Source organism: Vulpes vulpes, chromosome 2, assembly GCF_048418805.1.
Source record: "Vulpes vulpes isolate BD-2025 chromosome 2, VulVul3, whole genome shotgun sequence".
NCBI lineage: Eukaryota > Metazoa > Chordata > Mammalia > Carnivora > Canidae > Vulpes > Vulpes vulpes.
In genome coordinates, this window is record NC_132781.1 from 23,162,161 (window position 1) to 23,187,339 (window position 25,179).

Sequence of the window (25,179 nt, forward strand, 5' to 3'; positions counted from 1 at the left end):
GGGAGCGCGGCTCCGGAGCCGACCGGAGCTGGGTCCGCCCTCTACCCGGCGGGAAAAACTTGAGGAAAGAGTTTTCTTTTTTAAACATTAAGAAATTTGAGGATGGTGGGGCAGAACAACTAAATCCCATTTGCCTGTGATTCCTTAGCCGGAAAACTGTCAAAATCTGTGGTAAAAAGAGTTTTTTTTTTCCCCCAGTACTTTCCTGAGATAATTTCACCTTTTCATGGACTGAAGGGGATAAAAACCTCATCATCATGTGGTTTGATTCTTCTATGGGCCAAGTTTCTGCTTTGTGGCCTCCCTAGTTTACCTCTCTCTAGAGGTGTTTGGGGCCAGTATCCGAGCAGATGTGGTGGGTCTCTAAGGGTTTTTTGTTTGCTTTTTTGTTTTGTTTTGTTTTTCAGGTTAAAACAAAATAGAAATCGCGGGTGAATTGCTATTGGACGGTTTTCTCTGAAGGAGGGGCAAAGTTCAGCCAAGAAGGCCCTCAAAGCCTTTCAGAGTGGGGTGGAACGGAGGCATCGAAATTTTTTTATTTATTAATATTATTTTGGTCAGTGATTCTCATTCTCTTGGGGGAGGAGAGAACCGGAAATAGTTTGGGTTTACACCGTCAGGGTTTTCAGAAAAGCCTGCACCCCCCCAGCCCCCCCCCCCCCCCCCCCCCACACACACACACCACCACCAAAAGCGTCCAGGTCTGAGTGAGGAAAATAAGGAATTGTTTAGAGGAGACTTTAGTGTTAAAAGAATGGGCCCATTGCGTTTTAATCCTGAGAGGTTTCAATATATACACTCAGTGGTTGACACAACTGCAGTCCCCTGGGTCCCCAGGTGTCAGTGGGTCTCTGAAGAGCCCGCAGGTCCCACCCACGTCCCCACTTGACACGCTCCTCAGAACCAGGACAGATCCTAGGCCCGATTTATAATTCTGTTACAGTGAAAATGCTTTATAAAGTGCGTACTGTGAAAAGTTAAAAACAACCTCGTGGATTAAATAAATTAACATTCCTCCATTTGGTGTATTTACATGCAGCCTTTAAAATAGATATGCTTGTAGAAGTAGATTGGCATGGAAAGGAATTATTTTTACTTACAATTACAATGGGGAAAAAAAGCAGATTACAAAAGCAGGACATGAACAGTGATCCTTTTTTGTTAGAATATATATTTATATATGTTTTTCACTAAGAGCCAAGTTTCTTGGCCATGTTTTCCGATGGATAACTGATTTTTAAGTTGGAATGTAACCTTTTAGGGACGTTAAGTAACATTGTGATTTTAGCAATTTTGTGACAAAAGGAGAAAGTGCATTTGGGTCAGATATATTTGTAACGCTTTGATGAAACGTCTTAGTTGTTACTTCAGAAACAGGGAGGCCTGGACTGGAGTTGTAGTTACGTATATGTACATATATTTATATATAAACAAAAGGCAATGTTTTCTGAATTGCAGCAATAGTGACACAAAGTCACTGGGTACTATGAATATTTTTTTAAGAACTTTTTTGGGGGTAAGTAAATGATCAGTGATTTCGATAAGTTCTAAGAAGTGTTCATTTTGAAGTCAAATGAGGTAGGTCCTTCCTCAGACTTTTAAGTAACTAGTATTAACCAAATTGGAATTAGAAGGAAAATCATTGTTCATTTATTTATTCTATTCTTATTAATTTTACAAGACTTTGATTTCACTGTTTATTTGTGTTATATAGCACATAATTGGTAATGGTAATTCACCCTTCTTAATCTATTAGAGCTAGTAAATTTTAAAAACTCCAAACTTAGAATTTCTACTTATCTCTTTATTTTTACTGTTTCCAACAAAGAAAATGTCAGTTTTAAAGAAATAGAAAATCTTTACTACAAATTTTTAAAGCTACATTGATATTTTGATTTTTCTTTAGAATATAAAGATTGTAAAAGCAACGTGTTAATTGACAGATATCGAACGTTTTGAATTTGTTACATTGGTTTTTTGTGTCAAATCTTTTACTTTTTAAAGATTTTGCATATTTTCTTAGACTATCTCTCATCCAAATACATGTTTCTTATTCTGCTAAAATTCTTTTTTGTAGAATATTTAGCTAAGAGGGAAAAGACTTTTAAACATTTCATATCATGTGAAATGAATAAATACACTCTTACTGGTGGAAACTCCATAAATTGGACGTTATAAGTTTTGTAAATAGAGGGGCTCTTGGTTGATTCAGTAGAGCATATGACTCTTGATCTTGAGGTGTGAGTTTGAGCCCCACGATGGGGGTAGAGATCACTTAAAAATTTTTTTTGTGAATAGATAGACCATCAAAGTATCAACTTCTTGATTTTAAAAAACAGCTCTTTATTGTTATAATTTCCTTTCTTCTTTGTCTCTTGTGTTTTATTTTTCTAACCAGGGTAAATTCATGAGATAAGAAAAAGAATGGCGTCTAGAATAAATACTGGTTTCACTTTGATTCCCAACCAGAAATATAGACGCAGTAATCGTCGATCCAGCAGCTATTTTTCCAACACCCTTGGCTCAGATTCTCAGCCTTTATCAACGCTTGGAAATTTTAAAGCCTTGCCATTGGAAATATTCCAAATAATCTTAAGATATTTGTCAGGTGAGGTCTGGGGACTGTGAGTAACTATATAGACCCTCAATTTTTTTTTTCCCCAAGAACTAATTTGTCATCTTAGACAAACTAGAATGCTAGAATGTTAATGATATTTACATTATGTTTATTTTCTAAAGTTTTGTCATTGTTAGGTAAGGGGTACAATGAAGAAAGTATGACACTCAAACTCTTTAAAGCATGCCTCTAATTATAACAATATGATAACTTGACTATTACATCCCTGAATATTTCCAATTTTCCCTACTTCTCCCCACTTTTTTAATGTATTTTATTATGTAGTAGTATTATTAATGAGCTAACACGAATTAATAGATTGTACTGATAATGACATTCTTGTAATTAAGCTATTTTTATATATGTATATGTATTTTTTTTTTTTTTTGGTAGTGAAAGATATCAGCATGCTAAGTATGGTGTCCAAAACAGTCAGCCAGCACATTATTAATTATATCTCAACCTCATCAGGAAGCAAAAGACTTTTACTACAGGATTTTCATAACCTTGAGCTGCCCAGCAAGAGACAAGACTCTATCATACTGGACTATTACAGATCTCTAGGTAGGTAATTTATGTAATGAAAATTGTAACAAGTAAAGAACTACACTCAGTTAAGGGGATTTTATTAAACAATTCTGTTAAGGCCTGTGAGAAAGGGGATATTTCTTACAATGTGCCTATTTCTATGATGTTTTTTACTCTTCAGTGTGAGGACTTTCCCATAATAGTCCCTTATACTTATCTTTAAAGATGAGAGAATGTACTTTAATGTAAAGTATCAGTTCTTGTGATTTCACGTACCTACAATGTCACCTTTGCTTACTGTCTAGGTGGCTTGCCAGTGTGCTTTCTATGCTTTACTTCCTGTAGATCTAATGAGTTTTTTTTCTGAACTTTTCTCTTTCACCATAATCTAGTCCTTAAAATTAGAAAAGAAATGTAAATACCTTATTGTGGAAGATCACTTATTCTCTTATCAGAAATGATGTGTTTTCTTAAGTACTCCACACATTTACTAATAAATCATTATGCTATAATAAATTAATTTTATCAAAGGAAATTCCATGTTATCTCTTCCCTTGATTTATTGATTTTATTCTCCCTCAGAGTGCTGAAGTAAAATTCTAATTTTGACTTGACTGGTGACACCAGTTTAATTATGACACCACCTAATAATTAACCAAAGCATGGCAATAAAACCAAAAATTAAGGTGATGTTTTCAAATTTTAAAAAGAAGTGTAATAGTTAAGTGATTATTACCTTTTAGTAGCCTAAGGATGCCTACCTTTAAGACAATAAAATAAGACTATATACATGTGTAAATACATAAAAGTGTATTTGATAAGTGTATTTAATAAGATTAAATGAAAGATATGTAATCTGATTACATTATTGGTTTCAGTATTTGTGAGTAGACTTAGTAAAGCCTGTAACAGAGTATAGCAATGACTTTTTGCTACTTGTCATTTAAACATCTTTTTTCAAACATCCTTAATTACAGAACAAGTGGTATGGTAAAAGAGCTTATTTTTTGGTTTTGATCTGAAATAATTTTTCTTCTCTCTGACCAAGACTCAATCACCTAAAGAACAAAAAATTAAAATAATTATTTGGAAAATTCAGTGGAAAATACAAATATGTATTGATCTTAATAGCCAGGTTTTAAGAACAGTTTTATTCATGTAATAATTTCAACCCTCCATTTAATTTTGGTGCAGACACCTGGTTTATGACTGATTCTTTAGGTAAATGTTTGATGTACTTACCAATTTTTCATGTTGCCATTGCTATCTGATCCATTCTTGTTTTCAGACATTAAAATAACATTTTCAGAATTCTGTGCTCTGAAGATTATAAATTTTAATTTGCTTCTTCATACAAAACAGAGCAGATGGCCAGTGTGAAAAGAACATTACATCTGACTCTATTTTAGTGGGAAGAAATTTTAAAAGTTGATCTCTAAAGGGTATAGCAGAGCACCTGTGTTAAAAAAATAAATAAGTCAACCAGTATTGGTTTTTATGGTAAATTGCAATCCTTAAAAATAGGAGTTTTACATTAGAAAAAGCAACCAGCATACAATTATAGCTTACACTTCCCCAGCTATGATATGCCATGGGACTGGATGCCAAAACATGAAAGGAAAAGAACTCAGCTTAAAAACCAAACACTGAAAATGTCTTTTTATGTACAAAAATAAGGAAGGTTTATATTTCAAACTCAATTCTGGTCATGTGTTGCCCAAACATAGCAACTTCTAAAAATAAATTGGATTCCCATAGATTCTACAGAATTATATAAAGTAGCTATCATATATGTTGAAAAAAGTAAATGTAGAAAACATAAAAATGGAGAAATTCATGATATTCAGGTATTTATTTTCCTACTATATATCTTATTTTTAGTGTAAGGAAAACATTGCCCTTATAGGAATGTTAACAACATATTGCCATTTTAGGAAAACAGAACACATAAAGTTAGAAGAAACAAATCATACACTTCTGTCTCTGTAGTTCAAGTTACATGTCTCACTGGGAAAATGAAGAGTTTTTTCTTCTTTTTTAAAATATCTGAACACAAAATTCTATACATTCTTAACATGCATGCCCCATAAAAGGATATCTTTGAAGAAGAAATGGATATTTCATCCAAACTGGATACTTTCTGTGAGCAAAAATAACTTCTACTAACCTCTGTATTTTAAGTACTTATGATTTAAATTTTTTTATATGGATAAAAGAATATAAAATCTCTTTTCTCATTTTTTTTCCATGTTCTACAGTAGTAACTCTTAAGGCATTTTGCTTCATGAACATGCGGTTAATTTCAAGAAATAATTGGAATCTGTTTTCTATAGAATAAAGTTCCACTAGTGTATTTTTTTGTATCTGTTATTATATCTTTTTAAATCTAAATATTTTATATATTTGTCTTTTAATATAATTTCATAGTTTTGTAATATTTTATGCCACTTAGTGGATATCACATTACTTGGTAAATACCATATATTGTAAATAATTGGTGCCCTTGCTTCCAGTCTTCCTCTTCAGAACCATATCAGTTCACAGTCCACTGTCATTTACTGTACTTGACTTTCAAGGAAATGTTATGCTGTGCTTTACAAATACTCTAAGTACATTAATTATATTGTTGTCATTTTTTTCATGTGTTCTCTTTACTTTCTCAGGTCTGCTATTTAAAAGATGTACGTTGCTGCTACCCACAAAGGAAAGACTAAAGTACATTCACAAGATACTGGCAGAAGTAAGATCATACTTCTTAATTGGTTCACAATCTTGATTTCTAGTAAAGATATTTCTTATATCTTACACTCATTTCAGATCCATCTTTAATTAGTAGATTTTCATAAAAAATCTAGTAAAAATTGATGATAATCTAATATTATACCAAGTATCTAGAGATTATAAAACAGCAAAATATAGTAGTCTTTTACTTATCATAAACAATTTTTACATATAGCTAAGAATATCATTCAAGTTTATTAGATTTATCAGAGAATAAAAGTGTTTTTTACCTTACATGAGAATCCTGAGGCTGTTTTAAAGTAGTGATTTAGATATCTTATTAAAATGAAATAATTTCTGGGGCAGCCCAGGTGGCTCAGCAGTTTAGTGCCACCTTTGGCCCAGAGTGTGATCCTGGAGACCTGGGATCGAGTCCCATGTCGGGCTCCCTGCCTGGCGCCTGCTTCTCTCTCTGCCTGTGTCTGTGCCTCTCTCTCTCTCTCTCTCTCTGTCTCTCATGAATAAATGAATAAAATCTTTAAAATAAATAAAATAAAATAATTTCTAAATGTTAACTTACTGTTTAAATGTACAAAAACATAGGAAACGTATTTTTAATTTTAAAATGACAAAACTTTTGGGGGCGTCTGGGTGGCTTAGTTGGTTAAACATCTGACTTTCAGTTTTGGCTCAGATCATGATCTCAGGGTCATGGGATTGAGCCCTGTATCAGGCTCTGTGCTAAACAGGAAGTCTGCTTAAGATTCTCTCTCCCTCTCCCCTCACACAGCTACATGTGCACTCTGTCTCTCTCAAATAAATAAATCTTTAAAACATTTAAAAAATAAAATAACAAAAATTTTATGATAATTTATGACTTAGAAATGTGTACTGTGTTTTTAAGCATAATCTCTGTATAAGCTTTTGAGTTTCACTATATAAACTCAAACATACATCCAACACTAACAGTTCAGTTCTACACTCAATAGCATGTGAACTGTTTCTGATGCATTAGCTTTGTTTCATGTCAGTATTTGCACCGAGTTCAGGTCTATATTATTACAGCAGCTTCTCAGATCTTTCTGCCATCTATTTCTTTACTTCCCAAGACATTCTATATGCTGAATCAAGGTTATTCTTCCTAAAGCATTCCTTTCATAGAGTTATTTTCTTACTTAAAAATCTTTCAGTGGCTACTCAGTTTTGGCAAGATAAGGTCCAAAGTCCATAGCTGGTATTTTAGGGCTCTTCCTGACAATGCAGCCTTGCTTCCTACTACATTGAGCCTAGTTAAGCATGTCCCACATAAAGCTTCTATACAATTTTGTCCTTATTTTGTTTCCCTCGCTTATCTTTTCCATTCATTGTATTTGAATCCTACTTTGAGACAATGCTTTTTTCACATGCTTCAGAAGGTCTTTTGATCATTCCCAAATTTATCTTGTTTCTGCTTTCACAGTGTCTGATATAGTGTATATTTGGTCATTTTAACATTTATGTATATTCTAACCTGAATTATCAAAATAATTTCATGTGCATATATTTTATTCTTCTAAATTCTTCTAAATTAATTATGAACTCCTTGAAGACAGAGACACTGTTTTATACTTCTTTTGTGATCTCACCTACGTGATACAATGCTTATTAGTTATTTTGCATTTTAATTATTTTCAATTAATATTGAAAAATTCCTGCATATTTCCATTAAATTTGAATGTCCAATAATTGTATGGTTCGATTGGAAAAGAGGAACTAGGGATCCCTGGGTGGCGCAGCAGTTTGGCGCTTGCCTTTGGCCCAAGGCGCAATCCTGGAGACCCGGGATCGAATCCCACATCGGGCTCCTGGTGCATGGAGCCTGCTTCTCCCTCTGCCTATGTCACTGCCTCTCTCTCTCTCTCTCTCTCTGTGACTATCATAAATAAAAATTAAAATTAAAAAAAAAAAGGAAAAGAGGAACTGGGGTGGCTGGATGACTCAGTCAGTTAAATGTCTGCTTTGAACTCAGGTCATGATTCTGGGGTCTGGGAATGAGCCCCCACCCATAGGGTTCCCTGCTCCAAGTGGAGCCTGCTTTTGTCTCCCTCTGCCTGATGCTCCCCCTGCTTGTCCTCTCTTGCTCACTCTCTCTCTGTCAAATAAATAAATCTTAAAAAAAAAAAAAAAAGAGGAATTAATACTTGTTCTCTTTACAGGTTTCCTGTTTTAAATTCAATGGCTGTGCAGCTCCTATTCAGTGTTTAGGATTACCATGTTATGGCATGTTTTTACAGGTACATTTTTTTTTTTTTTTTTTGTGAAAGAGGAAAAAGAATTTTTTGAAGTGTTAACAAGTAGAGTATGTAGTCTACCTTTCTGTAGGTTAATAAAAATAATAGTAATCTAAAAGAGAACAAGATAAAATTATAAAGATTTGAGGAAGTGTTAGTCTAATAATGTATCTGCCACCTCAGATTTTTTTTTTTCTTGAATTTCTCGAGGGGAAGAACATTTAACATTTATTTGCTCTACAGGAATATCCTTGAACTTTCCAGCCAATTGTAAAGACTAGAAGTCTTGTGGGTGGTGCATGTGTGTATAATAATTTTTTAGTTTTGAGCTAGTTATTTAAAATATGATTTTAGGGATCCCTGGGTGGCTCAGCAGTTTAGTGCCTGCCTTCAGCCCAGGGTGTGATCCTGGAGTCCTGGGATCGAGTCCTACATCGGGCTCCCTGCATGGAGCCTGCTTCTCCCTCTGTCTATGTCTCTGCCTCTCTCTCTCTCTGTCTCTCTGTGTCTCTCATGAATAAATAAATAAAATCTTAAAATAAATAAATAAATAAAATATGATTTTAGAAGTGAAAAAAATGTAGCTTTGGGAGATGGTAGATGTGTGTGTTAACTAACCTTATTGTGGTAATTATTTTGCAGTATATACATATATAAAATCACTACATTGTACACTTTAACTTAGACAATGTTCTATGTCAATTTTATCTCAATTAAGCTGATAAAATAAGAAATCAACTACATGATTTTTTAAAAGTTTTTGACTAATCTTTTATTATAAACAAAGAAGATAGGACATCTGGATGGCTCAATGGTTTGGTGCCTGCCTTTGGCCCAGGACGTGATCCCTGAATCCCAGGATCGAGTCCCGCATCAGGTTCCCTGCATGGAGCCTGCTTCTCCCTCTGCCTGTGTCTTTGCCTCTCTCACTCTCTGTCTCTCATGAATAAATAAATAAAATCTTAAAAAAAAAGAAGATAATAAGATAATACTATTATTTAATGTTATTCAATATTAATGATATATTATTAATCTATTATATTCTAAGTAGTTTAAATGTACAGTTTACCCTTGAACAACATGGATTTGAACTGTCCAGGTCCACTTATATACAGATTTTTTTCAATAAATACAGTACTGTAAATATATTACTTCTCCCTTATGATTTCTTTGTTTTATAATTTTCTTTTCTTTTTTAAGATTTTATTTATTTATTCATGAGAGACACAGAGAGATAGGCAGAGAGAGAAGCAGGCTTCTAGCAAGGAGCCCGATGTGGGACTCGATCCCAGGACCCCAGGATCACATCCTGAGCCGAAAGCATAGGCTCAACCATGGAGCCACTCAGACATCCCTGTTTTATGATTTTCTTAATAGCATTTTCTTTTCTTTCACTTTGTTGTAAGAATACGGTAGACAATACACATATCATACAAAATGTATGTCAATTGACTATGTTATTGGTAAGACTTGCAGTCAGCAGTAGATATTAAATAGTTAAGTTTTAGGCAAGCCAAAAGCTATATGCAGATTTTTGACTGTGCAGGGGTGTCAGCACTCCATCCCCTGTCTTGTTCAAGGATCAACTGTAATAACTTATTTAAAACTTAAACAACCTTCAAGGTTTACAACAGTCTTGCTCTGTATCCCAGCTTGCCAGCCACCATCTGCAAGCCCAGATTCTGGTAGCCTACACCCTCCTACCATCCCTTTTCTAAGATAGACTTTTGCTTTTGGGGGATGGGAGGTGGGTAGAGACATATATAAACATATATTTATATAAAATTCAAAAGGTACAAAGTTGTATAAAGTGAAAATTAAGTCTACCATCAAGGCCTGTTGTTGGTCCACCAAGTTCCTTTCAACAGAAGTAACCATTGTTAGCAGTTTCTTCTATGTCCTTCCACAGAGAAAGAGATTAATTTTTAAACTACTAAAATCCAGGGCACCTGGGTGGCTCAATGGTTGAACATCTGCCTTTGGCTCAGGTCATGATCCTGGGGTCTTGGGATCAAGTCCCACATCAGGCTCCACGCAGGGATCCTGCTTCTCTTTCTGTCTCTCTCTGTGTGTCTCTCATGAATAAAATATAAGTAAATAAATAAATAAATAAATAAATAAATAAATAAATAAATAAACAACTAAAATCCAGTTCAACTGCTTTAAGAGAAATTTATTATTTTAAAAAATATTTATTTACTCATGAGAGACAGAGAGAGAGAGAGAGGCAGAGACACAGGCAGAGGGGGAAGCAGGCTCCATGCAGGGAGCCCGATATGGGACTCCATCCTGGAACTCCAGGATTACTCCCTGAGCTGAAGGCAGACACTCAACTGCTGAGCCACCCAGGCATCCCTACTTTAAGAAAAATTTAAATCATTAATCAACCTTTTTCAAAATCTAACAATAGTGGTAAGCCATTTGAATTTCCTTTCCTTTTTTTCTTTTTCTTTTTTTTTAAGATTTTATTTATTCATTCATGAGAGACGCAGAGAGAGAGAGAGAGAAAGGCAGAGACACAGGCAGAGTGAGAAGCAGGCTCCATGCAGGGAACCCAATGTGGGACTCGATCCCAGGGCTTCCAGGAATACACCCTGGGTTGAAGGTGGCGCTAAATCACTGAGCCACCGGGGCTGCCCTGAATTTCCTTTTCATATATGTTTAACTGTACAGTCTGGTTGGCTCAAAGATAATTATTAAACTTTGTCCTAATAAAAATTTTTTGCTTGTTCACATCAAAATGTTATTAATAAATGCTCATAATTGTCACATTAAAATGAGATCACTGTCATTTGTAAGCAATATCATAAATAATTAACTAGAAGAAGACAAAGGGATTTTATTATAGTCTAAAACTAAACCACCATATGGTTGTGAGTCAGATCTCTAATGTGTGTCCTAGGATTTTGGCCTTTGTTATTTTACCCATACTGCCAGAGTTCAAGATTCAGTACCATTTGAAAGTTCTCTGAAATAATACTCCCTTTACAACCAAAAAAAAAAAAAAAAAAAAATTGGATCTTGGAGCATTTCTAGGATTTGTTTATGTAAATTTTCTTTTTAATTTTAACATTCCATCATGGATAAAAATTGTATGTTACTTCAATCATGTGCTACAGCAGTTATGCTCATAAGCTAGTAGTGACTTACATTTTGATTTGATGATCTGAACATCTGCAATGTTTCCTTTATTTTACTATTCTCAGACCTTAACAGCAGGTTGGGATGAACTTGAGTGCCATCGTGTATATAACTTCTTATGTGAACTGACTAATCTCTCCCGCAAGATGCAGACCGCTGTCTGCAGCAAACCAGGTAAAAAAATATATAGCTCACAGGTAATATTATACAGATATTAAAATAGAAAAAAAAAACAGAGCTCAAAAGTATATTTAAAAGTAAACCATGGGGGATCCCTGGGTGGCTCAGGGGTTTGGCGCCTGTCTTTGGCCTAGGGCGTGATCCTGGAGACCTGGGATCGCATCCCACGTCGGGCTCCCTGAATGGAGCCTGCTTCTCGCTCTGCCTCTCTCTCTCTCTCTCTCTCTCTCTCATGAATAAATAAAATATTAAAAAAAAAGAAATATAAGGGGATGATAAATACTGAATTAGATTGTGAGGCAAACATGGCATATGATTAGAGAAAGAAGTATTCGGAGGGCTCAACTGTATTAATAATATTTTATTGTTTAAGAGTGGATGGAGGGGCACCTGGGTGGCTCAGTGATTGAGCCCCTGCCTTAGGCTCAGGGCATGATCCCAGGGTCCTGGGATTGAGTCCCAGACTGGGCTCCCTGAGGAGAGCCTGCTTCTCCCTCTGCCTGTGTCTCTGCCTCTCTTTCTGTGTCTCTCATATAAATAAAATCTTTTAAAAAATTTTAAAAAGGATGAGCATTACAGCATGTCACCATGAAAAACTGCCTACAGGGGCAGCCCGGGTGGCTCAGCAGTTTAGCACTGCCTTCAGCCAGGGGCGTGATCCTGGAGACCCGGGATCAAGTCCCATGTCGGGCTCCCTGCATGGCGTCTGCTTCTCCCTCTGCCTGTGTCTCTGCCTCTCTCTGTGTGTCTCTCATGAATATATAAATAAAATCTTTAAAAAAAAAAAACTGCCTACAATCTAAATGCCCATCATCAGGAGAATGGATAAATGAATTAACTATCCATACAGTGAAAACCATTAGTAGTTAAAATGAGTGAACCAAAACCACATGTAGTAATATGGATAAATCTCAAAATGTAAGTTGAGGGCAGCCCGGCTGGCTCAGCGGTTTAGCACTGCCTTTATCCCAGGGCATGATCCTGGAGACTCGGGATCGAGTCCCATGTCAGGCTCCCTGCATGGAGCCTGCTTCTCCCTCTGCCTGTGTCTCTGCCTCTTTCTCTCTGTGTCTCTCATGAATAAATAAATAAAATCTTAAAAATATATATATAAATTGAGAAAAGATAACCAAAGGATATTTTCAATATGATACTATTTATATACAAATTAAAAACATGCAAAATAACTCTATGTATTTTTTATGGTAACATGCATATATTAAAAAATATAAGACCATAGATGGGAGATGTGATGTTAAGTTTGTATGCCAACTTGGCTGGGCCACAGTACCCAAATATTTGGTCAAACATTATTCTAGATGTTTCTGTACATTATTTCTTAGATGAGATTAACATTTAAACCAGTAGACCGGATGCGTGGTGGCTCAGTTAGTTGAGCATCTGCCTTTAGCTCAGGTCATGATCCCCTCATCCTGGGATCCAGCCCTGCAATGAGCCGTGCATCAGGCTCCCTGCTTCTCCCTCTCCTTCTGCCTGCCACTCCCCTGCTTGTTCTCTCTCTCTCTGTCAAATAAATAAATAAAATCTTTAAAAATAATAATAAATAAATAAATAAATAGACTTTGAATAAAGATTACCCTCCATAACATGAGTAGGTCTCATCAATCACTTGAAGGCCTTAGTAGAAAAAAACTGACCTCCCAAGCAAGAAAAATTCTACCAGCAGACTGCCTTTGTACTTGAACTAAAACTCTACTCTGGTCTCTAGTGTGCCAGCATACCCTGCAGACTTTGGACTGCCAAATCTCTACAGTCTTGTGAGCTAATTCTTCAAAATAAATTTTTCTCCGTGTGTGTGTGTGTGTGTGTGTGTGTGTGTGTGTGTGTGTGTGCTGTTTTTCTGGAGAATCCTGACTAGTACAAGAAGGTCAAAACCCAAATTCAAGATGCTGATTACCTCTGAGGTTGAAGGGGAAGAGGATTGGGAATGACATACAAGAAGCTGTAACTGTACCTATGTTTTATTTATTTATTAAAATCTGAAGCAAATATACCAAAAAAGTAAAGCTTTGACAAAGCTAAGTGATTGGTACACAGTATTTGTTGTAGTATCTCTACTTTTCTGACAGCTTGAGCTATTTCATTATGAAATCAGATTATAGATCAAAAGGCAGATTAGAAGCCCAATGAAACAATAACAAAATTAATTTATCATGTCCCTCTCTGGATCAGAAAAATTTATTGGCTTCCTGATGTCTTCAAAATAAAATCCAAATGTTTATACTGGCCTTCACATTCTAATCCCAACCTACTTTTTTTTTTTAAGACTTTATTTATTTATTCATGAAAGACACAGGCTCCATGAGACAGAACTAGGCTCCATGCAAGGAGCTTGATGTGGGATTCAGTCCCGGGACTCCAGGATCACGCCTTGAGCCGAAGGCAGATGCTTAACCGCTGAGCCAGCCCCCAACCCACTTTTTCAAATTTATTCCCTACTGTTCTCTGTATCTGTTTGACATAGAGTAGTCTTTATCACTCTCCTCACTGTATCTCACACATCTCTTAAACATTTCTATTCATATATTTTATTCATTCTTTCTCTCTTTTTTTTCCCATAAAATACCATCTTTTAAGACCCAAGTTGCCTGACTTCCTCTGTAAACCCTTTCCTGATCCTCAGGCCTTCAGTAATCTCTGTCCTCTATACGTCTGTATTACTCGGCTTACTACCTCAGGGGGTACTTATTTCATATGACCTTAGATTACTGGTGGACTTTCTATTTACTCTTGTCTTACCTACAAGTAAGTAGAACATAAGTGGTATAAAGATGTAAAACAATGCCACCACTATGGAAAACAACTTGATTGTTTCTCAAAAAGCTAAACATATTATTATCACATTGCCAAATAATTCCACTCCTAGGTATTCCTAAGGGAATTGAGAGCTGGGACTTGGAAAGATACTTACATGCTAATGTTCACCACAGTGTTATTCACAAAAGCCAAAATTGGAAACAACCCAAATATTCATCAACAAATGAATGGATAAACAAAATATGGTGTATCCATACAATGGAATATTTTTCAGCCATAAAAACGAGTGAAGTTTTGATACATGCTAAAATGGATGAACTTGGAAAACATAAGTGAAATAAGTCAGACTCAAAAGGACAAATATTGTGATTCCACTTAAATGAAGTACCTCAGACAAGCAAATTCATAAAAACAGCAGATTTGAGGTTATTAGGAACTGGGGGCAGAGGGAAATAGGAAGTTATTGCTTAATGATTATAGAGTTTCTCTTGGGGTAATAAAGAGTTTTGGAAATAAAAGTTGTGAGGTGGAGCAGCATTGTGAATGTAAGTGATGCCATTGTATTTTATACTTTAAAAATGGTTAAGATGGCAAACATTATGTTATATATTTATTTATATGTATATATAGATATAGAAATATATTTTCCCATAATTAAAAAATTAATAATATAATTTATTTTTAAAAGTTTGTTTATTTAAGGGGATCCCTGGGTGGCTCAGCAGTTTGGCGCCTGCCTTTGGCCCAGGGCGCGATCCTGGAGTCCCGGGATCGAGTCCCACGTCGGGCTCTTGGCACGGAGCCTGCTTCTCCCTCCTCCTGTGTCTCTGCCTCTCTCTCTCTTTCTATGTCTATCATAAATAAATAAATCTTTAAAAAAAAAGTTTGTTAATTAAGTAATCTCTACACCTAACATGGGGCATGAACCCATAACTCCAACATCAAGAGTTGCATCTTCCAACTGAGCCAACCAGGTACCCCAATAATATAGATTATAAACTATTGAATTATATACTTTAAATGGGTATATTATTTGGTATGTAAATTATATGTATTTTAATAAGTCTGTTGAATAAAACAAACACAAGATACCACTTCATTCCCAGTAGGATGGCTAGAATCGAAAAGTCAGAGAACAGCAAATGTTGGTGAGAATGTGGAGAAATTGGAACCTTCATACATTGCTGGTCAGAATGTAAGATGGTACAGCCACTTTGGAGAGCAGCCTGAGATCCTCAAATGAGTAAAGAGTTACTGTATGACCCCCAAACTCCACTCCTAGGTATATCCACAGAGAAATGAAAACATATGTCCACACAGAAATTGGTACACAAATGTTAAGAACAGCATTATTTATAATGCCCAACAGGTGGATACAACCCAAATGTCCACCAGTGGGTGAATGGATAAGCAAAATGAGGTATATCTATGCAACGGAATATTATTTGGCCATAAAAATGAAGGAAGTACTGATAGATGCCATAACATGGGTGGAACTTGAAAACATGCTAAGTGAAAGAAGCCAGTCACAAAAGACTACATACTATATGATTTCATTCATATGAATGTCCAGAAAAAGGAAATCTTTAGAGATAGAGGGTAGATTATTGGTTAAGGCTAGGGGTGGTAAAGAATGGAGGGTTGGGGGTGATAGCTAAAAGAACAGGATTTCTTTTTGAAGTGATGAAAATATTCTAAAATTGACTTGGTACTAGGTGTACATCTCTGTGAATATACTAAAACCACTGAATTGTATGATGTGTCTATCTCAATAGAATTATTTATTTTTTAAATTATTTATTTATTTATTCGTGAAAGACACAGAGAGAGGGAGAGACATAGGCAGAGGAAGAAGCAGGCTCCCTGTGGGGGAGCCCCATGCAGGCTCAATCCTAAGAACCTGGGATCACACCCTGAGCCAAAGGCTCAACCACTGAGCCACCCAGGTGTCCCCATATCAGCCTTTCTAGGAAGAATGGTTTATATAATTCTTTTGTCTTCGTAGGAAGTGCCCGAAAACTGGAATTAAGGATCAGACTGTTCTGTAGGAACGTCCTGCTTGATCATTGGACACATCAAAGTGATTCTGCTTTTTGGTTGACACGCATATTAAAACCATGGCCAATGGTGAATCAGGCAAGATTATTGTATATCATCTTCGGACCAGTATCTCCTCAAGATGGTGAGCATACATTTTGGGGGGATGTATGTTACAAAACTGGTTAATTACTTCTACTTTAGAAAGCATATCTTTTTGTACCTGCTCACATTCCTCATTCCTTATGACTGAACTATGTTTCATGGTTTCATAGATGTACACAACTTTAGCTTATGCATAGCTTAAGCTTCAAGACTACAGGCCATTACCAAATATATTCCCATCATCTCTGGTATACCTAAAGATCACTACCTTTCATTTGTGAACATTAACTCACCTCGAGATTATGTTTGCTGCTAGAAGGGAATCACAGTGTCTGTAAAGCACAGTAGTAGTTGAAATTGACATTTACTTATTTTTGGGTGCATAATATGATTATTTGCATTTTTTTGTCTTTCTAAATAAGTTTTACTTAGATTATTGTTAATATTAGTGTGCAGTTCTTTGGTTTATGTTGACTATGTTAGGAGGTTACCAGTTTAAAGTATCAGCAGGAAACCGATCTGGGATTAAATTTTATTGTGTGTAATTCACAAAGAGAATTGGTCATAGGTAAATATTCAAAACTTGACTGGATTACTGTGTTTTCATATTAATGTTTGGAAGATACTCAAATACAGTGTGGTCTCTTTTGGGGAGGTTATCAGTAGATTTCATCTGATTTTAGTAAGATCATATTAATTGTTTATTATCATTTTTGTTACAGGAGTAGCATTATCTTTGAACTAGAAGTGCTGTTCTGCTTGGTGAAACTATGTTTTCTTTACTTCATGTAGCTATTGTTGCTAAACTTCATCACAGCAGTCAGAGACATTCACATTTATACTGTTAGCAGAATTGACTTTTCACTATGAAAGTAGCATATATAAGCAATGGGATTCCATAATGCAATTCAATTTCCTTTCCATGAAGTCTTTATCACAAAGCCAACTATTCTGTCATAGCCTAGTTTTTGTTTCAATTATCCAGGACAGGTGGTTTGGCAGAAAATGATAGAAGGACCTACAGATGAATCCAGTCTGAAAGATTTGGCTGATGCTATTAAATTATTGTATGACACAGGCACCAAAGAGTGGACAGCAGATGATGTTATCAGTCTTGTAGATGAACTATCAGGTAAAATACATATTTAACACATAGAGTAGTTGAAATGTATTCTTAGAAGACAGTTATAGAATTGTAAGGATAATGCTACAGGTAACAAATGAATTGCCTATTCAAAATCACTAAATGTTCTAAAATATTTAAAGAGTTTGGCATTATATCTGAAGATAATGCATATAGTCAACTTCCTTTCCTCCAGTTGCCAATTAATATATATGTTTATTACTATTATTATTTGAAAGTTTCATAATTTAATTACCTTTATTATTCCCATTTTGCAAATTCTCACAACCTCCTAGGTTGCATAAGAAGAAAGCCCTCTCCTGTTGGCACAGGAGAAGGAAAACATTTTTTTTTAAATTCTTGCAGAATCTTTTAGATTCTAAATTTTATAAGATTTCTTTCCTGATACAGAATTAGACCATCTTGCCTTTTGATCTATGTGTAGGAGGAATGCTTTGACTATATTACTAGGTAAATAAAAGCCTAAAAGCCACCATAACTTAGCAGTAATCTCTGTCTCTGGTTGAATGCTGTAATTGCAAAACTAAAGCACTTTTTCTGAGCTTTTTCCTTGGCACTAGTATTTCCAATAAGGTGATATAATATTGCATGTATTTAATGATGTTTACTAGAGCTATTATGTAATTTCTCACCAAATAACTGTTCTTCCTCTAATAAAAGTGGTTCCCCGTGAATGGCTTCTAGAGAATAATGCTCGTCTCCTAATTCTAAGTGGGAACAACATCTGTTTCACTTTCATGGCTAGTAAAGCTGTGAATGGACGGGCCATTGAACTGGCAAAGCTCATTGTCTTTTTGGCTTTGGTAAGTAAGAACAAATTTTTCTCTAGCAAATTGTTTACCATGATAGTTGGCTTACCAGGGAGCTGCCCTGAAGGAACAGAAATATGTTCAAAACATTTTGAAAGAATCAGTATTTAAGGGCAGCCTGGGTGGCTCAGCAGTTTAGCGCTGCCTTCTGTCCAGGGCCTGATCCTGGAGACCTGAGATTAGGTCCCATGTCGGGCTCCCCACATGGAGCCTGCTTCTCCCTCTGCCTGTGTCTCTGCCTCTCTCTGTGTTTGTGTCTCTCATGAATAAATAAATAAATAAAACCTTTAAAAAAAAGAATAAGTATTTAAGCATATATTTTTATGTATACTTAAAAATCTATCTATATATTATCATATCATATTTGGAATTGCTCCTTATATTAACGTCTCCCCACTTTATGTCCATATTTTCATTATGCAGCTCTGCCGAGTTATATTCTTTTTCTAAAATTCCACTTAAAAACACTTTTTATGATTTGCCTCAAAATAATCAGTGGGCAGCAGGGAGAGGATGTGAAAGTAAATGGTAGTAAAGAGGAGACAGGATCAGTAAGTGGTGAAACTAGGGAATGGCTGTTGGAAGTTCATTATACTGTTATCTCCACTTTTGTATAGTTAAAATGTTTTTCAAAAGAAAACATTAAAGAGGCATTAAACGGGGTGGCTCAGTTAGTTAAGTATCCAACTCTTGATTTTGGCTCAGGTCAGGATCTCAGGGTCATGAGATCTAACCCAGCATCAGAATCCGTGCTAGACATGGAGCCTGCCTAGATTCTCTCCTTCTCTCTCTGTTCCTCCCCCACCCCCCTCATACTCTCTCTAAAAATAATACTAATAAATAAAACATTAAAAATATATCAAATGGGATCCCTGGGTGGCGCAGCGGTTTGGCGCCTGCCTTTGGCCCAGGGCGCGATCCTGGAGACCCGGGATCAAATCCCACATCAGGCTCCCGGTGCATGGAGCCTGCTTCTCCCTCCGCCTGTGTCTCTGCCTCTCTCTCTCTCTCTGTGACTATCATAAATAAATAAAAAAATTAAAAAAAAAATAAATAAAAATATATCAAATATTCATTCAACACAAATTGAGTGCTTTACTATGGGCCATATACTGTATGAGATTATAAGACTATGGAAATTAATAGAACAAATCTTCTACCAAAAGCTGCTTAAGGTCTTTGAGATATCAAGGTATATATAAATAAGTTAAGTGTGATAAGTACAAAAATATATGTACAAAAAAATACAAACAGAGGTAGCAGAGAGGAACCAATGTTGGGTGAATACAGAGCACAGGGCTTCCCTAGCCTCAGTAGAAATATGTTTCTAAAAATGGATAGGAGGAATTTGCCAGGAGATTGGGGGGAGGTACAAATTATTCAAGGGTGTACCTGCATGAGTTACATCGAAATGTCATTGATTTGGCTACCATCACAGATGCCATCCCAACCAGTGCTTCAGAAGCGCTGGAATAGTCTTCCAGGTGACTCTTGTCAGGAGTGACTGAATGTAATCCATTTCCTATGGAATGGAGACAAGGACCTTTACCAGCCCAACTGCTTAAAACATGAGAAACCTCTGTGGCTCTTCTTATAATGTGAAACTGTGAAGAAAACTACTAAGTTAACTACATTCTCAGTGTAAATATTTATTTTAGTAATTAAGCAGATTGCCTCAGAGAGAGAGAAATGGAACTGCATGGCTATATGTGCAGGACTATAAGCAGCTCAGTATTACTTCTGGAGTAATATGTGCAGAGGAGGAGGAGGAGGAGGAGGAGGTAAGGCTAGATAGGAAGGGAAAGGCTAGGTAAGGAAGGGCTTTGTCAGCCATTCTGTGGGGCTTGAACATATCCTCTAATAGGAAGCTGCTGAAAAGTTTTAGGAAGGTGAGAGACATGATCAGTTTTAAGTTTTTGGAAAGTCGCTTTGGCAGCACTATAGCAAGTAGAATGAAAAGCAAGTCACTTTGGGTGACTTCCCTAGAAAACCTCCGATAAACATCTCAACTCTGATCACTGATTTTCTCTAAGTGGTTTCAGATTTGTCTTTTATCTTCATTTACTACTAGTGTTCTAAAGCCATTGAATGTGTGGTAAATCATCTCCCAGAAGAGATTGAGAGTTCTTTGACATCCAGGACTAGGTGGCTTATTTTTTTCATAGTATCTGGAAGAGTGCGCTACACATAATATATAGTCAATGAATCTTTCCTGCCAGGTTTACGTTATAACTAAATGTTGCACTACTATATGGTTTATCTTCATGCTGTGTATTATTTGGCTGAGTGAATTAAATTAGAATGTTAGTAAATAAACCTCTTTCCTTCTGGCCAGTTTTAATTAACATGTAATCGCTAAATATTTTATCTTTTATTCTTTTAAAGATTTTATTTATTTGAGACTGAGTGAGAGAGAGAGCATAAATGGGGGGGGGGCGATATAGAAGGGGAGGAGAGGCAGAGGGAGAGGGAGAAGCAGACTCCCTCCCTGCTGAGCAGAGCAGCAGATGCTGGGCGGGATCCCAGGATCCTGGGATCACAACTCAAGCTGAAGTCAGACATCCAACCAACTGAGCCACCCAAGTGTCCTTAAATATTTTATCTTTTGGGCAGCCCGGGTCCTCAGCAGTTTAGCACTGCCTTTGGCCCAGGGTGTGATCCTGAAGACCTGGGATTGAGTCCCAGGTCAGGCTCCCTGCATGGAGCCTGCTTCTCCCTCTGCCTGTATCTGCCTGTGTGTCTCATGAATAAATAAATAAAATCTTAAAAAAAAAATTTTATCTTTTAAACAATAGGTAAATATTCCCTGCAGCTTTCACGGTGGAGTCACCATAGTTCTCTTGCCTATTAAAATTGCCTGTTTGTTGGGGCACTTGGGTGGCTCAGTTGGTTTGGGCATCTGTCTTGGGCTTGGATCATGATACCAGAGTCCTGGGACTGAGTCCCACATCGGGACTGGTGAGCAGGGAGTCTTCTTCTCCCTCTGCCCTTCCCCTCTGCTCATGGTTTCTCTTTCTCTCTTAAATAAATAAATAAAATGTTTAAAATATGTAAATAGGGATTCCTGGGTGGCTCAGTGGTTTAGCGCCTGCCTTTGGCCCAGGGCACGATCCTGGAGTCCCGGGACGAGTTCCGCGTCGGGCTCCCGGCATGGAGACTGCTTCTCCCTCCTCCTGTGTCTCTGCCTCTCTCTCTCTCTCTAGGTCTATCATGAATAAATAAATAAATGAATAAATAAATAAATAAATAAATTTTAAAAATATGTAAATAATAAAATTGTCTGTTTGTCACCCTTATTGAATTTCTGGAAAATAGAGGCCCTGTCTTTATGGCTTAACCATTGTATCTCTAGCTTTTAGCATCTGCTCAGTAAATATTAACCAAGTGACTAAATGAGCAGAAATCTTATTTTTGATGTGTCTAATATTTGCGATATTAGTTCTTACATTAATAAATAATGTGCTATGATAATCTTGAGCAAAGCTTTTATTTACATCATATTTTTTGCCACTAAAATTGTACCATTTGAAAGCAAAGGAGAATTAGATGTAAAAGCATTTCCCACTTATAAACTCAATATGATGTCATGTGTAATAACTTATGTAAAGTCATAAAGCATCATTGTCAGTACCATTTTCAAATTCTACAGTTTTCTTCACATGAAGATTTACTGTAACTCTTTTCGTTATCTAAATCAGGTATGTGAGAAAGAACTCTACTGCATGGATTGGGCAGTTAAAATGATGCAAAAAGTCTGTAAAGTCTTTAGCACTCCAGTGGAAAGAAATAACTTCCTACAGAGTGTGGCAAATGCGTTTGCATGTGTTATAATGGAAATGCTGCAGTCAGTTATGTCCGGTGAGTGAGAATGCGTGTAGACGGTGCACAGGTGTGACTAAAATGCATCCTGGTCTCCACTGAAAACAGAGCTAATTCCATGGAGACTTTTATTTCTAAACCAAGAATAGAAGAAGCAGACCTTTGTTTGTTTGTTTTTCCACAAGATATATTTAGCTCTTGGTTTTGCTCCTTTTTATATCTCGTATGGATTTTATTTTTTTTTTATTTTTTTTATTTTTTTTTTCGTATGGATTTTAATGGAAAACCTAAAGAGTCTGCTCTGAAAGGAACGAGTTTCAGTTTTGCACAGCAAAATGCTCACTTGCTCACTTACCATCTATCATAAACATCATAATAATGCCCTATGTTGTTTTGTTGCAACATATATTATTGTATAGTTTTATTAGGTAGCCAACATGATAATCAACCCTGTTTTACAGATGAGAAAACTAAGGTGAAGAGAAATTATTTGACTTGCCCAGGGTCATGGAGTTAGAGGCAGTAAAGCATGGACCAGCATCCTTTTCTGCTGACTTCTTATATAGAGCTCTTATCTGATTCCCTGATTTCAGTGTTAACATCTGACTTAGTAAAGATCACTAAGAAGTCTTCTGTTACATATTATTAGGGAAAATTGGAACATCTTGTTCCAAATAAATCATGTATTTAAAAATTTAACTGTCATTTCCTTTTCCCTACTGTCCATTCCTGTGTGGGGCATACAGGAGACCGTGATGAAGATGACAGAAGCTTCTTGAATCTGTTCCATCTTGTGCATGCTCAGGCTAACTTCCATAAGGAAGTCTTGTATTTGACCATGAATACTCTTTCTACCTAAATACTCAAAAAGCCTTGCATTGAGAGAATACCTCACTGAACTAACAATTCCAAGAGTGCTACTTTTCCACCCTCAAAGAACAGCAGCCATGGGACTTTTTATCACCTAAGTGACCTAAGAACTCAAAAGCTGTACAGAATTTTAGAAGCAACTGCTTGCCCTATTACTAACATAAAAATTACTGGCAAATCCAAGAGTGTATTGAGATTTCTCGGGAAAACAAGCTGTGCCTCTCCAGATTTTGGTAAACCTCACACCCAACTCAATACAGCATTAGTGTCCGAGAATCTGGGGCCAACCTGTATGTGGATGTTTGAAGCAAGGGAAAATTGTTTTCTAGGTAGAGCTGACTCAAATTCACTAAATGGTTTATATCTGTTCTCTTTGCTGAGGTTCTGTAGACATAATCTAGAATGTTTTGTGAGGATCTGCAATATGATGTTTTGGAATGTACAGATATAAATCACATCTTTTACCACCTTTTTGGCATATGATTAAAAAACATTATATTTTGTTCATGTTTTGCATGAACTAACAGATCAAAAACCAAAGGAAGTGTGTCTACACATATTCATACATATGTGTGTGTGTGTATATATATACACACACACACACACACATACACATTTTCCTCTTTAAGACAAAAGTTTATAAATAGAGGAAAGTATACGTTGTCTTAATACAATTAAATCATCTTTTATGCCTTCCTGGAGATTAGAGTAAAATGTTGCAAATAAGAGAAAATATAAAATAAAGTACCTGTTCTGCTGCCAGAACAATCTTTACAAATAATTTGCACTTCTTCCTAAAGCTTTCCTCCCTGTCTTAAAGAGTGGAACTTGAAGGAAACTGGAAGCAGCATGCATTGGCTAGAGCAGCCCTGAGAGGGTGGAGTTTTCACTCAAGTAAATGGATTCCAGGAAGCTCCAGGACTATTTCGGTCTTACTAGCATTTACCCACTGCTTTTACTATTAAAATTGAAACTAATAGTGTAACAGGGCTGAAATCATGCCGGGGCCTTCCTGGATCTCCCATTTTCTTCTCCTTGGGTTTGATCATTTTATTTCTGGTAAAGACATACTCCTTCCCCCTGGACTTCTCAGAGTCTGGCTTTCTTTTCCTAAGCCCTTGACTTAACTCTGCAGCTGAGGAAGGAAAGGAACACTAGAAAATATAGAAACTACTCACAAAAATGGGGTGTAAATTATGGAAAATTCTCAGGTGTTTGGTAAGAGGGGCTCAGAGATTTAATAGAATTGAGGAAGAGTGAAAATTTTGGAGAAAATAGAAATTGTGATAAGATTTTACTATATTTCAGTAGCATAAACACTTACCTTCATTTTTGGAATGTCAGAAATTAACTACTTTTTCCTGATGGATCATCCAGCTATAATTCCATCAGTGGCAGGAATTTTTTCTCTAGAGTTTAGTATTTGTATATTCGTGTAGAAACAGAGTTCTTGCTTTTATCTTGGCTTCATTTTCTTCCTCTCATTTTAATAATTCACTCACCATTAAATTATAAAGATTAAAATTTGGCAGATACTAGAATACAAAGTAATACCTTGCTTTTAGCCTTTTCTTCCCCCTCTCTCACTCTTTTTCCTATACATGCTCTGAAAAGCCTAACCCACTTATTTATCAAAACACTGGTGAGTCCAAGTTAGCAAAATATGCCCATTAAATTATTTGAGGAGGGATAGTAAAAACTTTAATATTAACAGTGAATATTTTTAGTATTTTACTCAATAGATGTTAAGTCTCATTCTCTTAGAGAAAGAAATCTGGCCTTGTGAAGTTTCCTTGAATTATCGAAGTCCCCACAGTGATTATTTTCAGCACATTTACAAAATTTTGAATTTCGTTATACACTTGAATTGACATGTCTGCTGCTATAAAATTTTTCAAACATATTGTATTATCCTGGCTAATTGTGAGATTATTATCTCACTCTGCCCCAAAAGTTGGAACATAAAAAATCGAGTTCATTCTTTGGGTGCAACAGAAAATGAAGTTGTCTTACTACCAATAAAAAGTAAACTGACAAAAAAAAAGTAAACTGACAAGTTCCTCATTTGGTTATTAATAGATAAAAATAAAATTGCAACCAAACTTGCAATTTCCTCAATTTAGCAGCTCAGTGGTTTTTTTGTTTGTTTGTTTGTTTGCC

General features: G+C 36.0%; 1 protein-coding gene across 1 annotated transcript; it reads left to right on the plus strand.

Moving 5' to 3' along the window:
* FBXO47 (F-box protein 47) lies at positions 1 to 25,063 on the plus strand. Its single transcript, XM_025996219.2, has 11 exons — positions 1 to 171; positions 2,399 to 2,608; positions 3,011 to 3,181; positions 5,809 to 5,885; positions 8,062 to 8,139; positions 11,343 to 11,451; positions 16,241 to 16,417; positions 17,363 to 17,509; positions 18,182 to 18,324; positions 22,029 to 22,188; positions 22,896 to 25,063. Exons 2-11 carry the CDS (start codon positions 2,425 to 2,427, stop codon positions 23,006 to 23,008), a joined length of 1,359 nt encoding a protein of 452 aa, XP_025852004.1. The 5' UTR covers positions 1 to 171; positions 2,399 to 2,424; the 3' UTR covers positions 23,009 to 25,063.
* Positions 25,064 to 25,179: the final 116 nt, after the last annotated feature.

Excerpts from the sequence above, each read along its gene's own strand:
- FBXO47 (XM_025996219.2), top strand. The coding sequence starts at position 2,425 with ATGGCGTCTAGAATAAATACTGGTTTCACTTTGATTCCCAACCAGAAA. Across the intron at positions 3,182-5,808 it reads GGACTATTACAGATCTCTAG|GTCTGCTATTTAAAAGATGT; the intron begins GTAGGTAATTTA and ends TTACTTTCTCAG. Across the intron at positions 16,418-17,362 it reads ACCAGTATCTCCTCAAGATG|GACAGGTGGTTTGGCAGAAA; the intron begins GTGAGCATACAT and ends TCAATTATCCAG.